At 46.9% G+C, this 15658-nt stretch overlaps 7 protein-coding genes across 7 annotated transcripts; 3 read left to right on the top strand and 4 right to left on the bottom strand.

Moving 5' to 3' along the window:
- Positions 1-5: 5 nt before the first annotated feature.
- Positions 6-770, bottom strand: LOC6622764 (uncharacterized). Its single transcript, XM_032435469.1, has one exon. It carries the CDS (start codon positions 768-770, stop codon positions 6-8), a length of 765 nt encoding a protein of 254 aa, XP_032291360.1.
- A 118-nt stretch (positions 771-888) lies between these two features.
- Positions 889-2147, top strand: scf (Calumenin scf). Its single transcript, XM_002047007.2, has 2 exons — positions 889-1436; positions 1492-2147. Exons 1-2 carry the CDS (start codon positions 971-973, stop codon positions 2004-2006), a joined length of 981 nt encoding a protein of 326 aa, XP_002047043.1. The 5' UTR covers positions 889-970; the 3' UTR covers positions 2007-2147.
- Rac1 (ras-related protein Rac1) lies at positions 1155-4816 on the bottom strand. The gene has a single exon (XM_002047006.4). The coding sequence runs from the start codon at positions 4456-4458 to the stop codon at positions 3880-3882; it is 579 nt and encodes a 192-aa protein (XP_002047042.1). The 5' UTR covers positions 4459-4816; the 3' UTR covers positions 1155-3879.
- A 474-nt stretch (positions 4817-5290) lies between these two features.
- Positions 5291-7076, top strand: Acat2 (Acetyl-CoA acetyltransferase 2). Its single transcript, XM_002047005.3, has 5 exons — positions 5291-5450; positions 5529-5650; positions 5777-5889; positions 5952-6567; positions 6624-7076. The coding sequence occupies exons 1-5, from the start codon at positions 5408-5410 to the stop codon at positions 6906-6908; spliced, it is 1179 nt and encodes a 392-aa protein (XP_002047041.1). The 5' UTR covers positions 5291-5407; the 3' UTR covers positions 6909-7076.
- A 660-nt stretch (positions 7077-7736) lies between these two features.
- On the bottom strand, positions 7737-9638 carry Nt5a (5' nucleotidase A). Its single transcript, XM_002047004.4, has one exon. It carries the CDS (start codon positions 9542-9544, stop codon positions 7889-7891), a length of 1656 nt encoding a protein of 551 aa, XP_002047040.2. The 5' UTR covers positions 9545-9638; the 3' UTR covers positions 7737-7888.
- A 94-nt stretch (positions 9639-9732) lies between these two features.
- On the top strand, positions 9733-13881 carry Ctr9 (RNA polymerase-associated protein Ctr9). The gene is made up of 6 exons (XM_002047003.4): positions 9733-9899; positions 9968-10066; positions 10141-11073; positions 11141-11977; positions 12042-12499; positions 12555-13881. The coding sequence occupies exons 1-6, from the start codon at positions 9858-9860 to the stop codon at positions 13747-13749; spliced, it is 3564 nt and encodes a 1187-aa protein (XP_002047039.1). The 5' UTR covers positions 9733-9857; the 3' UTR covers positions 13750-13881.
- sturkopf (lipid droplet associated hydrolase sturkopf) lies at positions 13874-15373 on the bottom strand. The gene is made up of 2 exons (XM_002047002.4): positions 14883-15373; positions 13874-14814 (listed from the first exon to the last, which is right to left on the bottom strand). Exons 1-2 carry the CDS (start codon positions 15088-15090, stop codon positions 14093-14095), a joined length of 930 nt encoding a protein of 309 aa, XP_002047038.1. The 5' UTR covers positions 15091-15373; the 3' UTR covers positions 13874-14092.
- Positions 15374-15658: the final 285 nt, after the last annotated feature.

Here is a 15658-nt window from a genome sequence, read left to right as displayed (position 1 = left end):
CGGGATCATTTGACAAATATGGAGCCTACGGCACTGACAACCATCTTGCTCTTCTCATTTTTAGTGAGGATCTCGTAGTGATAGCCACCTTCGATCAACACATCATTTTTGCCGGCTTCGAAGGCAGGCCTTATTGGCGCCAGATCAACATTAAAGCAGTTGATCATAAAGGTGTCATTCTTGAGCAGATCGCACATCTCATAGGCGCTGGCGATCTTCTCATGCCAGATGCTAACCGAACCGTAGACGAGCGTGTCCTGCAAAATCACCTGGATAGCATCTTTGGGTGTGCGGAATGTGTGCATCGTGATGATGCCCGTTGGTCCATCGCCCAAATATTTGTGGGATATGTCACAGACCAGCATGGGCGTGGCATGTGCTGGCACCGTCTTCGGATTGCCAACAATTATTTCCGACCTGAGCTGCTGCAGTTTGGCCCGTGAGCGCACATAATTGGGATGATTGTAAATTTGCGGTTGAAGCGGCTTCAATTGCTCCACCAAAAGCTTTATAACCGGCTCACGCACGCTCTCCTGGATGAACAATGTGGCCACCGCATGCTTCGCGAATGGATTTTGCAGTGAGCCCAGAAGATGATCCATGGCCTTGTTAAGATCGCCACCATCGAAGAGTACCATTAAACTGGGCGAATTCCAATCGGATTCCAGCTGTTGCTGGGTCGCCTCGAGATTGCCCGCAGTCTTCGGCTCGCCCGCACCCATCACCTTTCGCTTTTTGGAACGCTGATCCTCTCCAGGATTTTCAAGCATAACGCAGAATGCGGAAGATTTTGTCTAAGAAATTCTTATCGCATGGTATCGATACGCAGTCGATAAATTCGCCCAATCAGAATTCGAAAACTATCGTTTATAAACATCGATACTTTAGGCGTCGTTTGATGAATTAGTTCTAACTCGAATTACTTTTGTTTGAATACTCAAAGCGAGCAGACGTCGCTCCGCTTAACAAAATGAATACTGGAACCTTTCTACTTGTTGCTGCCGCTGTGATAAGCTTGGCCGCCGCTTCTAGCATACCGGCGGCCGGTGAAGTGCCGCACAATCCGCTGGAGCACGACTCGCTGCATGCCAAGCATTTCGATGGAGGCGAGCACAATACCCAGTTTGACCACGAAGCATTTTTGGGCGCTGACGAGGCCAAGAAGTACGATGAACTCTCGCCGGAGGAGAGCAAGCGACGCCTCGGTCTGATTGTGGACCGCATTGACGAAGATAAGGATGGTTTCATAACGCTGGCTGAGCTCAAAGCCTGGATTCAGTACACGCAGCGTCGCTACATCGACGAAGATGTGGGTCGACTATGGCGTCAGCACAATCCGGATAACGAGACAACCATTAGCTGGGAAACGTATCGCAACTCTATTTATGGTTTTATGGATACACTGGATAAGGAGGAACTGGAGCAGGAGGAGCATGGTAAGCCCATGGCGCTGATTTAATGATTCTCGAAAGTAATACGAATCCTTGGCAGGTATCTCTTACAAGAGCATGCTGAAACGAGATCGCCGTCGCTGGGCTGTGGCCGATCAGGATCTGGACGATAAATTGACGCGCGAGGAGTTTACAGCCTTCTTGCATCCTGAGGAACATCCGACCATGCGTGATGTAGTACTGCAGGAGACCACCGAGGATTTGGACAAAGACAAGGATGGCAAAATCTCCGTAGACGAATACATTGGCGACATGTACCGTCCCTCAGAGCCTAATGAGGATGAGCCCGAATGGGTGCTCAGCGAACGTGAAGCATTTTCCAAGCATCGCGACCTAGACCAAGATGGTTACTTAACCGAGGCGGAAATACGCCAATGGATTGTGCCGAATGACTTTGACCATGCCGAGAGCGAGGCCAAGCATTTGATATTCGAGGCTGACGAGGATAACGACGAGAAGCTAACCAAAGCCGAAGTGCTCGATAAATACGACGTATTCGTAGGCTCCCAAGTCACCGACTTCGGCGAGGCACTGGCACGCCATGACGAGTTCTAAGATCGCAGAGAGAGATTAACTACAAGTCTCTAGCTAATAAGTTACAACTCCCAACTCGAATGCCAAATACCATGTAATACATTTAGCCATGTAAGCCCGACTCTGCAAGTGCATTATAACAGACTTAACGCTATAGAATAACTCCCCACCCGGTTCCATTCCTGTTCAATTGGTTTGATTTCAGCTTTAATTGATATGCATCCCAAAACATACACGTCAGCCAGCCAGCCGCACAGCCTCTCGACGATTGGTCCGGTCCATGGGGTTGCGCGTTCATAATTTCTCTCTTGTTCATATGGACACGTCATGGGTAGACAACCGGCCACAGATACACACACGCACACACACACACACTCGATGTACACACATGTTAGGCGCGTCCGCCTCCATATAACATAAACATAAAACGATTTTGTTGTTGCTGCCGCTGTGCCCGATTAATTTCCAGCTGCGAGAACATTCCAACAAAAACAAATCTCCGACGACCCCGCGCTGAACGTTGATTTCATTCTTTTCTTTTCTGTCGGTTTTCAATTTGTATTATATTTCTTTCGCTGTGATAAGCGTTTTGTCAACGTTGAAATTGAAAACCAAAGCAGACAGGTTGCTGGAAATTGCTAATGCCTATATATACATATTCATATAAAAGCATATATATATATATGTATATATACATGTATATATAGGGCACATATGGCTCGGATTGCGGGTACTCAAGAGATCGCGTGTATTGAAATTTTTTGTATGCTTTATTTGACTTCCATTGACACATTTATGTATATGTATGTTTATAATTTGATGCGTTTTCGAATATTTAAAATACAAAGTATTCAAAATGTTTCAAATATTTTGTTTTCTGCGTTTTCTTTGTGTATTTTAAATCAGTACATGTACATAGTATACGAAGGACATTATCTTATTATTATGTATGGTAGCTCCTGGTTTTTCTTCTTTTTGTTTTTTTTTTCTTTCTTTTAGCAATTAAAAACGTTCTTAATTTTTCATTTAGTTTCCACAATCTGGAAATCTGGTGCTGTTTGATGCCGTTAGGAAGCGCATCTCATACATGAATCTGTTCTTGATTTTAATTTAATATACGTTTGTGTATTTGTTTAGCTGCAATTCTGCCTAATTCTTTGCCTTTACCTAGCTTCCTTTGATACTTGGCAACAGTTTCAATCAACATCTAAATACAATGTGTGTGTGTGGGTGTGTGAGTGTGTGTTTTATAATGTAATTGTTTGTTTTTTGTTGTCTTGCATTGTGCAGTGGAACGTTTACTGGCTGCTGCACTGCATCATTTTTCAACTTTCGCCTACTTTACGAGGCCAAACATTTCTTTATGCTCAGCTCTTTACAATACAATTTTCACTCTATTTAGTTATGTTTTTTTTTTCGTTTTTGTTTTTTTTTTTTTTTTGGTTTTACAACATTAATTTTAATTAACTTTTAGTTCAAATTAATGCACATGTTTGAAATTAGTTCAAATCGAAAGCATAAACAAACAAACAAAAACACACGAAACGAAACGACTTAGTTGAACAATTAAGGACGTCTAACAGAACAAGAAGAGTTAGTAGAAAATTCGGTTTTTCCCCCTGTTTTAAAGTGGGCAAGTTTCAACAAAGCAGAAAATACATCGTGTGGCAGGCTGACCAGGTCCGGAGTATGCCGGAAGCTGGACTCCTCTCGAGTCAGCTCGCTAGTTGCTGCTGCTTATGTTACATAATTGTTATTAGTTAATAATATTACGTTATTAAATAGACTTGACGACAAATACAAATACAATGCTTCGTGGGTGTTCTTGTTGCGTGTGTGTGTGTGTCTGTGTGTGAGTGTATTGTGTGTGTGTGTGTGTTTGTGCATCTTAAAATTAGAGCAGAGCGCATTTGCGCTTGGATTTAGGCTGCAGAACGGGACAAAGCACCGATCTAATAGCCTCATCGAAGACGGTCTTTAGGCCCTTTTGCGTTAGCGCCGAGCACTCCAAATATTTAACAGCGCCAATCTCCTTGGCCATGGCCAGACCCTGTGGGTATGTGATCGGCGCCAGTTTCTTGTCGCGCAGCTTCTCAATCGTGTTCTTGTCGTCGCGCAAATCCAGCTTGGTGCCCACCAAAATGATGGGCGTGCTGGGGCAATGATGGCGCACCTCCGGATACCATTTGGCTCGCACGTTCTCAAACGAGGCCGGATTGACCAGCGAGAAGCAAATGAGAAAGACATCGGTCTGTGGATACGATAATGGACGCAAACGATCATAATCCTCCTGACCGGCCGTATCCCACAGTCCCAAATTGATGGGTTTCGCATCGACCATCACATTCGCGGAGTAATTGTCAAATACGGTGGGTATATATTCGCCGGGAAACGCATTTGTCGTGTAGCTGATGAGCAGGCACGTCTTACCCACAGCACCGTCACCCACGACGACACACTTAATCGCCTGCATATTTGTTGCGTTTGCTGCTGCTGCTGTTGCTGCTTTGTGTGATTGTGCGGCTGTTGCAGTTGTTGTTGTTGCCTTGGTTAGGGTGGTGGTGTTGTTGTTGCCGTTGGGCGAGGGCTGGGTCTGTTGCTGCTGCTGCTGCTGCTGCTGTCGACGCTGTGGCTCTTGGTCGGCTCCGTAAAACGGCGACTCGGCCTCAATCTGCACAAGTTTTATGGCTAGCGAACTGTCCAGGAGTCGCTGTTTGGGTCGCTTTTGTTCTTATTGCGTTAACAAAGCGCGTTTTGTGCGTTTTTTCAGCAAAAAATAATTTTCTGTGTACCGAGATACCGTATCGATATAATAACCCATCGATAGATTGAGGGCAACTAAAAAACTAGCTATCGCTGTTATCGATGTCTATTAACTGAGCTGTCAATATCGATAGTTTTGGCTTTATTTCAAATACAAAGTGGCATTCCATTATTTGATTATGATTAAAAGACACTTATCTTAAAAACTTTAGTTAATTATTGTGCTGCGTATAAACTAGCTTTTCAAACCAAAACAACATTCATTGGTTAAAATGTTTTATACATTTTAATACATGAAAAGAATTTAGATTTTATGCAATTAAATATTTTTTTAGATAGACACAGAAGTATACGAAGCACTCCACGCGTCTAAGATTAATAATAAAAAGAAAATTGATAAAACGGCTAAGAACTGATAAGTTTATACTAACTTATAATCAATAATCAAAATTTTGAAAATAGCTATCGAGTGTCAATATATTGAAGGTGTGCTAGCAGCATATCATCGCCGCGGCGAATACAATTGTGAACTACCTGCCTGCCGCGGCGAATCATTTGTTTCAGCGCGCCCTCAACGCACAGTTGCTGCTAAGTGCAATAATTATTGCTAATTTATCACTTAAAGTGTAAACATTTGCTAAAAATATTATTAGCCAGCCATGTCTGACGTGTTCATTGTGTCTGCGGCGCGAACGCCCATTGGTAAAGAGAGCGCAGTTTCAGAAAAATCTGATGTAATTCCTAAGTATTTGTGAAACTTTCTCTTTTCGGCATATTTAGGCAGCTTCAATGGAACACTTTCTAAACTGAAGGCATCCGATCTGGGCAGCGTGGTCATCCAGGAGGTGCTGAAGCGTGCCAATGTCGAGGCGCCGCAAGTCAATGAAGTCATCATGGGCCAGGTACAAACCCAAATTGCCCAATTGTTGCTTATCAGCGAGGCAATTGTTTAAGTGGATTTTTTATCGCATATAATTTGCTTAAATTTGTTATGTAAATGGCTAGAACTGAATTTTGGTTGTCAACAGGCACTGACGGCAGGTCAAGGTCAGAATCCCGCCCGCCAGGCCGCACTCAAAGCTGGCCTGCCCATCGAGGTGCCCGCCTATGGCATCAATATGCTCTGCGGCTCGGGTCTGAAGTGGGTATATCAGCACTGGGCTTGACTTGGATGCACTTACAACATCTGACTGCATTTTCCAGAACCGTCGCATTGGGCTACCAGGCGATACGCACGGGCGATGCACAGATCGTTATTGCTGGCGGCCAGGAGAGCATGTCCCTGGCACCGCATGTCATGCATCTGCGCCAGGGCGTTAAAATGGGCGCTGGCACGCTACTGGACTCCATGCTCAACGATGGCCTGACCGATGCCATGGAGAACATACACATGGGCATCACAGCCGAGAATCTGGCGGAGAAGTATCAAATAAGCCGCGAGGCCCAGGATGCCTATGCGGTGCAGTCGCAGCAGCGCGCCGAACTGGCACAGCAGCAGGGCTATTTTGACGCCGAGATTGTGCCCGTCGAGATCAAGGATCGCAAGGGCACACAGCTATTTAGCAAAGACGAGTACATCAAGAGCGGCAGCAATGTGGAGGGCCTGCAAAAGTTGCGTGCCGCCTTCAAGGAGGGCGGCACCATCACACCCGGCAATGCATCCGGCGTTAACGATTCGGCTGCAGCGCTACTGCTCATGTCCGGCGAGGAGCTTAACAAGCGCGGCCTCAAGCCACTGGCCAAAATTGTCGGCTGGGCACAGACTGGCATTGAGCCCAAAGTCATGGGCCTGGGTCCAGTGTCCGCTGTGGAAGCACTGGTAAGCATTTGCTCTTTAGCTGTTTCTCCTGCCCATTGTAATCTGTGCACTTGCAGCTGACCAAAATCGGCTGGAGCCGTGATGAAGTGGATCTCTATGAGCTGAACGAAGCGTTTGCCGCTCAGTCGCTCGCCGTGCTTCAGTGCCTTCAGCTGGATGCCAGCAAAGTGAATGTGCATGGCGGCGCCATTGCACTGGGCCATCCCATTGGCGCCTCGGGCGCACGTGTCCTGGTCACATTGCTCTACGCCCTGCAGCGTACTGGCGGACGTCGCGGCATCGCCTCGCTATGCATTGGCGGCGGCATGGGCATCGCTCTGGCCGTTGAGCGCATCATCTAAATTAGTCAATAGAATCAATTGAATTGAATTGCTTCCGTTATTACCCTCTGCTGTATAGTCACAATATGTATTGTTTATTATTTTCCTTTGGTATTATGCTTGTTCACAAATCTAAGTGTAGTCTGAAACTTTGTATTGATATCTATAAATTTTAAATACCTAATTGCATGGCGACAGCTTTAATATTGACCGATTTCGATGGGTATATCTAGATCGAAAGCTATGTGTCTTTTGCGAAATATCCTATATGCAAGAACTCAACTGAAAAATCAATCATTCCTATATATGATCTGTCATATAGTATTCCAATCTCTTTAACTTACTTGCCAGCAACAAGAATCAAGCAAGAACTCCTCCCAAAAAACAAAGATTATTTAGAAACTGGAGATAATTTTATTTTAATTGTCAACTTTAGATACATTTTCTAAGAACCCTTAGCTCAAAAAACATTTGATTATAAGGGAAACATTCATACTATTAATAGTATTAAAAAAGTTGAAGCTAGAAAACGTTTATTAAAAATAGTATGCATTGACCTATTCGTCTCGATCGGGTCTTAAATATATATATATATATATATCACTTATCTTAAGCAGCGGAAGGGTTACAAAATATGTTACCCTATATATATCAATATATGTAACCCTTCCGTTGCTCAAGATAAAAGATTTGTACGTTTATAAATGTTGTAGGCAAATGGTTGCTTAAAGTTAGAATTAGTATGCGAACATTTGAATACTCTACAAAATACTCGAGAAATTGACAAAGTAAAGGCTAGCCTGAGTTAATATTGTATGGAATATTGTTTCTTGTCTAGCTGAATGTAAATCTCTGCGACATTGTTTATTGCTTTAATTTATTTCGACTATAATTTTTATCTCTACAATTTGCTTGCAGTTCAATTTCGGATGCAGCCGCCTATGGCTCAATTTTGAGATTGTGCTTCGAGTACTTTTCTATCAAGTACCGAGGGGATCTTATCAGACGCCGCCGCCGTGCCAACAGGTCGTGAGGTTGCTGCACTCGAGCTGTTTGGGCAGCGCCGGATAGAAGCCGTTGACATTGTTGCATACGAGACGTTCGGTGGGCGACGTTTGTGCCATCTGCTCCATGGAGGACACACAGATTTGTGCGTAATTAGCTATGAAGCCGGACCATAGCGTGGGCGTGTTGCCGCTGATGAAATACGAATCCCAGAACTTAGAGGCCAGCACCGCCCGGTAGGGATAGTCCTTTTGCTCCATCAGAAACAGCTCCTCGGCAATGGCCACTGTGTCAAAGTCGCGATGCTTCACGGGCGTATAGATATCCTGTATGATGTTATCACCAAAATAAAGCGCACGCGCTGCGCTTATGTCTTTGTTCAACTGCTTGGCCATCGACTGATGCAGCTGATGCCAGTTGCCCTGCGAGTAGACATCGCCCGGTTTGAGCTCTGCCTGCAGACTCAACTCCGTGGCGGGCAGCTCACACTTGGCCACATCATCCACACGCATGAAGGGGCGTTGCATTGTAAAGAAGCCCGGTTTCTTGGCATAGGTCACTATGTAGTCGAACTGCTGCTGCCAATCCGGACCCAGGGCCTGTGTGGCCGTCAGATCGGCAAAGTCTATGTTCGAGCCGGTTAGCAGAAACACTTTTTTACCCGTGGCACGCAATTGCTGGAGCCAGGTGCGCAGCTTCGAGCTGCTGGGCAGCACATAGCGCTGCGGCTCAGCGCGCATGGCCTTGAAGTAGAGACTCTGATCGTTTTTGAAGTTGTCGCGGCTGTAGTTGTGCATTAGGCCATCGAGCAGATCCCGCCAGACGTTGTACTCCTTGGGCCTGCCATTTGGACCGCTGTCCTTGTCCACGATATCCACGGCTTGGGCAAATACCAGCGCGCTGGGCATGTCAAAGTAATCGAGCAGCGTGCGCATCTGCGTAGCGGCTGGGCCATTCCAAGTTGAAAGTGGATCATTGTAGAAGGCTGTGGCTACGTCCCAGCGTCGAGCGGCGCCGTAAGCAGCCACAATCTCATCATCGCTCAGCAGACGTGTGCCATGCGAGGCACGCAGAATGACAGCCTCATTGCTCAGCTTCAGCACATTGCCGCGCGGTCCATCCAGCATGAGACCCTTCTGCAGAAAATCCATGTCCAGCTTTTTGGTCAACAGCGCCGGCGAGTAGCCTTTCTGCTCCACCAAATACACTTTAAGCACATTATAGATGAGCGGTGTCATCTCCTGCAGATTATAGCGCAAAAGCGTGCCATCCAGATCAAACCCAATGATATCATAGTCCATCAGATCCAGCTCCTTGCAGTATGAGTTCATGATTGTACTGGCCGAGTATCTCGAATACTGCGCAACACTGACAGCTCGTCCGCTCGCGTGTATGCTTGGGTGCGTGTGCGTGTGTGTGTGCCTGCACAGCTGTTTGTTGTTGTCGGCCGCACGTGTTGACTTTTGCGCCAATTGTGCTATACTGACACAGCTCTTACGTAATCGGCACAGAACATCTGTTTGGCTCTGTTTGTGTACTTTTAGTTGGAGTCTACTTACTGATGCTGCTGCTGCTGTTGTTACTGTTGTTGATGTGGCGCGCACATTGGGCGCTAGTTGCCGCACGCCCGCTCGCCAAATGGCACTTTGCATTTTGGCTCTAATACATTATCGCCTTAAATTTTAAATAAATTTTTTGTTATTTGTCTACATAATTTTGACCATAAACAATGCCACCTCAAATCAATCGATGGCATATTCTAGATTCGAGTAAAGTTATTCGATATTTACTTCAACTATATATCGCATGCTATCGCTGCTGCAACTCTGGGTATCGATATGTTGTTGGTCTCAATGTTTTTTTTTAGCAAGCGTACCGCGTTCGGAAATTAAATTGTGGTTTTTGTGTAATAAAACGCCGTAAAGTCATCAACTGTTTGGCCTTTGAGCCACGCTTACTGCAATCATGTCCACTTGCATCGAAATTCCGCTGCAGGACACAGATGAGGTAAGCTTAACAGCCTGTAGTGTTAGTATGTAACGCGGCGTTTACTAAAAAAAAATAAATGCTTACAGGTCATCGAAGTGGACCCGGATCAACTGCCCGAATGCTCCGAGGTGTTCAGCATATTGCTACAGGAGCGTGCACCGTTACACGTATGGGTCAATGTGGCGGTATGTGGCAATAGTACATTACAACAGGGCTCCAAATGAGCAGTATAAATAATGCTTGTGTATATATTTCGCAGCTGGCGTACTACAAGCAAAAGAAGACGGATGACTTCATTATGCTGCTGGAGGCAGCTCGTGAGAAGGGCACCTTGGATTACCGTGACTTTAAAACGGATCAAATGCGCGCCTTCGACATGCTGGCCGCCCACTATGTGCAGGAAGCGTATAGGGAAAAGTCCAAGGATAAAAAGCGCGAGCTGTTCATGAAGGCCACCAATCTATACACGAATGCGGACAAGATTATCATGTACGATCAAAGCCATTTGCTGGGACGTGCCTACTTCTGCCTGCTCGAAGGCGATAAAATGGATCAGGCGGATGCGCAATTCAACTTTGTGCTTAATCAATCGCCATCAAATATACCATCGCTGCTGGGCAAGGCATGCATTGCATTCAATCGCAAGGATTACCGCGGTGCCATGGCCTTCTACAAGAAGGCACTACGCACAAATCCCAATTGTCCAGCCAATGTGCGCATTGGCATGGCGCACTGCTTTCTGAAAATGGGCAATGCGGAAAAGGCAAAACTGGCATTTGAGCGTGCCCTGCAGCTGGACCAGCAATGCGTGGGCGCCTTAATTGGCCTGGCTGTGCTTAAACTAAATCAACTAGAGCCGGAATCTAATAAGCTGGGCGTGCAAATGCTTTCTAAGGCCTATACCATTGACAATGCAAATCCTATGGTCTTGAATCATTTGGCCAATCACTTTTTTTTCAAAAAGGACTACCAGAAGGTGCACCATCTGGCGCTGCACGCCTTCCACAATACCGAAAACGAGGCAATGCGCGCCGAGAGCTGTTACCAGCTGGCAAGAAGCTTTCACGCACAGAGCGACTATGATCAGGCCTTCCAATACTACTATCAGTCCACACAGATTGCGCCAGCTAACTTTGTGCTGCCCCACTACGGACTCGGCCAGATGTACATCTATCGCGGAGATACGGAAAACGTAAATGTCACAACAGGAAAAACTATTAATTATGCAAATCTAAATATTTCATATTATATATTTACAGGCGGCGCAGTGCTTTGAGAAAGTGCTTAAAATTCAGCCAGGCAACTACGAGACCATGAAAATCCTTGGCTCTCTGTATGCACACTCCAATTCGCAGACCAAGCGTGACATGGCCAAGACACACCTTAAAAAGGTCACCGAGCAATTTCCCGAGGACATAGAAGCCTGGATCGAGTTGGCGCAGATATTGGAGCAAAATGATTTGCAGGCCTCGCTGAATGCCTATGGCACTGCCTCGAGCATTTTGCGTGACAAGGCCAAATACGAAATTCCAGCGGAGATACAAAATAATGTCGCCTCACTGCATTATCGTCTGGGCAATCTGAAACTGGCCAAGGACACGCTGGAGTCGGCGCTGAAGCATGCCAGCTCCGAGATGGACAAGGACGTGAAGTATTACGAGTCCATACAGGTCACCATGAAATATAATCTGGCTCGCCTCAATGAGGCCATGAGCAGCTTTGATGTGGCCGACAAGCTATACAAGGAGATACTCAAGGAGCATCCCAACTATATTGATTGCTATCTGCGACTAGGCTGCATGGCACGTGATAAGGGTCTGATCTTTGTCGCCTCCGATTTCTTCAAGGATGCACTCAATATAAACAACGACAATCCGGATGCTAGATCGCTGCTTGGCAATTTGCATTTGGCCAAAATGCAATTCGCGCTGGGCCAAAAGAACTTTGAGACCATACTTAAGAATCCGGCTACTGCCTCGGATGCCTATTCGCTGATAGCGTTGGGCAATTTCTCGCTGCAGACACTGCATCAGCCTAGCCGTGACAAGGAGAAGGAGCGCAAGCATCAGGAAAAGGCGCTGGCAATTTTCAAGCAGGTAAGCGCAGGCGTTATTAATCCAGTCAGAACCTTCAACTTATTCAAAAACTCTTTTGTGTCAGGTATTGCGCACGGATCCACGCAATATTTGGGCCACCAATGGCATCGGCGCCGTGCTCGCCCACAAGGGCTGTGTCATCGAGGCACGCGACATATTTGCCCAGGTGCGCGAGGCCACCGCCGACTTTTGCGATGTGTGGCTAAACATTGCCCACGTCTACGTCGAGCAGAAGCAGTACATCAGCGCCATACAGATGTACGAGAATTGCATGAAGAAGTTCTATAAACACAACAATGTCGAGGTGATGCAGTACCTCGCACGCGCCTATCTGCGTGCCAATAAGCTGGTGGAGGCCAAGGCTGTGCTGCTCAAGGCGCGTCGTGTCGCGCCTCAGGACACCGTACTGCTGTTCAATATAGCTGTAGTGCTATCCCGTCTAGCTATGGCCATACTAAAGGATGAGAAGTCAACACTGGAAGTGGTGCTGCAGGCGGTGCACGAACTCGAGTTGGCCCACAAGTGAGTAGCTCCAAATTTAATAATACTATAATATATCAATGTGTACCCCATTTAGATATTTCCAATATCTGTCCGTGCATGGAGACAAGACGCGCTTTAATATCGAGGTGGCCGGCGTGGAGGCCAACACCTGTCAGGATCTCTTGTCGCAGGCGCAATACCACGTGGGACGTGCGCGTCGCATTGATGAGGAGGATCGCACGCTGCGCCGCCGCCAAGAGGAGGAGCGCGAAGCCTTCAAGCTGAAGATGCAGGAGCAGCGCAAGCGACGCGAGGAAGAAGCCAAAACGTCGCGAGATCAGCTGCTGGCCAAGCGACAAGAATACGTGGAGAAGACCAAGAATTTGCTGATCATAGCGGACGCACCAACCGAAAAGGAACGCAAGAAAGGCAGCGGACGACCGCGCAAGGATGACTACATCTCCGGCACAGATAGCGGTGATGGGGCTCCGCGCGAGGGTGCCGAACGGCCCAACAAGAAGAAGAGCAAGGCTGAGCGCAAGAAGGGCAGCGGACGCAAACGCAAGGCCGAAAAGTATGAGAGCGACAGCGAAGAGGAATCTGCTGGCGGGGGCGACAAAAAGCAGAAGAAAAAGAAGCAGCAGCAAAAGAACGCCAAGGAAGCCAAGGAGAAGCTGTCCGCCAAGCAGCGTCTCAAAATTGTCTCCAAGGAGACAATATCGACCAGCGAGTCCGAGAGCGATGGCAAGCGCAGTCGCAGCAGGAGCAGAAGCCGTAGCAAATCCGGCAGTCGCAGTGGCAGCCGCTCAGGCAGTGCCAGCGGCAGCGACCGCAGCCGCAGCAGAAGCCGCAAGAGCGGTAGTCGCAGTCGCAGTAGGAGCGGTAGCCGTTCTGGCAGCGCAAGTGGCAGCGATCATGGACGAAAGCGCAGCAGGAGCCGCAGTGGCAGCGAAAGCGATGGCGTTGCACAGCGCAAGCGACCCAAAAATCGCATTGAGTCTGGCGGCGAATCGGATAGATCACGATCACGTTCGGGCTCACGATCACGTTCTCGCTCCAAGTCTGGCTCCCGTTCACGCTCGAAGTCTGCATCCCGATCGCGTTCGCGCTCGGGCACACGATCGAAATCCAAATCGAAGTCCAAATCAAAATCAATGTCCCGATCACGTTCGCGCTCGCGCACCCACTCCAAGTCCAAGTCGCGCTCGCGTTCTCGTCTCGGCAGCGGCTCGCGTTCTCCATCGCGCAGCCGATCTCGATCTCGTTCCGGGTCAGCGGCTAGTAATTAAGTGCATGCCGCAGATGCAGCTCCACACTGAGCAGCTCATCAATCTTCAAGTTAAGTTAACCCTTATATGTAACTCGTGCAGAATGCAAAATATGAAATCTGTTGGAACAATATAAGCTGAGGACTTCTTTTATACCAGTTTGTTTATTAAATCAACTAATGTAAATAGATTTTACTAGAGCATTCGATGCTTCATTACCACTATTACCATCTGGCCTAAAATTCCATTTTGTCCATTGTATAACTTTCCATTCTACCAAAAACTAATCGTGGTCTACAAGTATTCGCTTAAAAGATTAAGATTAGGCAACAATTGGCTAAATGCGCCCACCTGGATGTGGGATTCAATTCTGCTGTATCATTTTGCTAACAATGCTTGCCATGGGCTTGGAATGTCGCAAGACGAATGCGTGAGCGATGCCTTTGCTGTCCAGCTGTGCGTCCACTTGGGGAAAGTCCAATTTGAGCTGATTGTAGTAGGAGACCGGCACCCAGCCGTCTGTGGTGCCATAGTAGAACTTTAACAGATGCAAATGCTCCTCGACAAGATCACGCTGCAAGCCGCGAACACGGCCCATTTCGTCGTCTGCCAGGAACACAACCTTCTCCGCCACCGATGGTTTGGTGTACTTGAGAGCGGTGCCAATATAGTGATTGGGTATGGCAAAGATCAAGAAGTATATTTGTATAAGGAAGATGCGTATCCAGACAGGCAGCCAATTGAACAGTTTGAAGAAAACGTAACCGAAAACGGAATAAAGTGGCATGACAACTTTGGTGAATAGCCAGCCGTTGGGTGATTCCATCATGCGCTCCACGGTGGGAAATAGCATGTAGCACTTCTTGATGCGATCCCTTATCTCCTGCTCCTTGAGCAGCTGCAGTATCATCCATGCGCCAATCGAGTGCCCAATTAAATGTATTTTTACATGCCGCGGCACATACTTTTTGATAAAGTCTATTTTGTGCGCTATCTGTCCACCAAGATTGAAGAGCTCCTCGTTGCCACTGAGCTGCGGCACCTCACGTATGCTCGCCTCGGGCGGATCATCGTGTCCAGCGTGGCCTGCACATGAAGCCAGCAAATACTGTATTGCGAGCGCAATAATCGCACGTAATGCTTATATGACTCACCTATCACCCAGACGGGCAAATTTTGTCCGTCGGAGCTCAGCTCCTGTTGCAGTGCACCACCGAACTCCGTGTAAAAGCCTGGCAGTCCCGGATTCCCTGTTATGCAAATAACCAACTCCTGTACATCATTCAGCGACTCCTCGATCCATTTGCCCCACGTTATGATGTGCGTAGGTATGCCGTTAAGATTTACAAACGCCTCCTGCATTTTGTTGGCGTGGCAGCAGCAGTTCGTTGTAAATCAATAGATTTCTACTTTCTCGCCTGCGACTCCACTTTTCAAGTTGGCCAATTTGAAGCAACCGGTTTTTTTTGGCGCTGCCTCGCGTAACAGCCGTTAAGAGATTTGAATTTTCAATTGCGCGGCTTATCTAGTATTATCAACGTCAAACCACGTCTATGCTTTGCTTTATTCTTCTATATCAGGTATAATTGCACAAAAGGGCAGAGTTCAGTCGTCAGTCTCAGTTGCCGGTATAATTCGCTAATTTAGAAGAAGGCATGTCCACTCTCCGAAAAACACATGTTCGGATGCATGTGTGTGTGGTACACACTGCGGAGCTTAACTATAAAAATGCGTAATTAACATCATGAAAGTGTTAATCGTTTTGGTTAGCGTCATGTGTTATTGGCAAGGTAAACTAATAATAATCATAATTTGATCAAAATTCAGTCTCCGAAGCTCTCTTTCCCATGTCGTATATAAAAGTTGCGTTTTGTTATCGATAACATTTGCGTTTAGTGTGAATGGCCTTAAGAATTGCAATCAGTTAGCA

This window comes from Drosophila virilis, chromosome 3, assembly GCF_030788295.1.
Source record: "Drosophila virilis strain 15010-1051.87 chromosome 3, Dvir_AGI_RSII-ME, whole genome shotgun sequence".
Taxonomy (NCBI): domain Eukaryota; kingdom Metazoa; phylum Arthropoda; class Insecta; order Diptera; family Drosophilidae; genus Drosophila; species Drosophila virilis.
The sequence above is the reverse complement of the archived record's forward strand: the minus strand, read 5'-3'. Positions and strand labels throughout refer to the sequence as shown.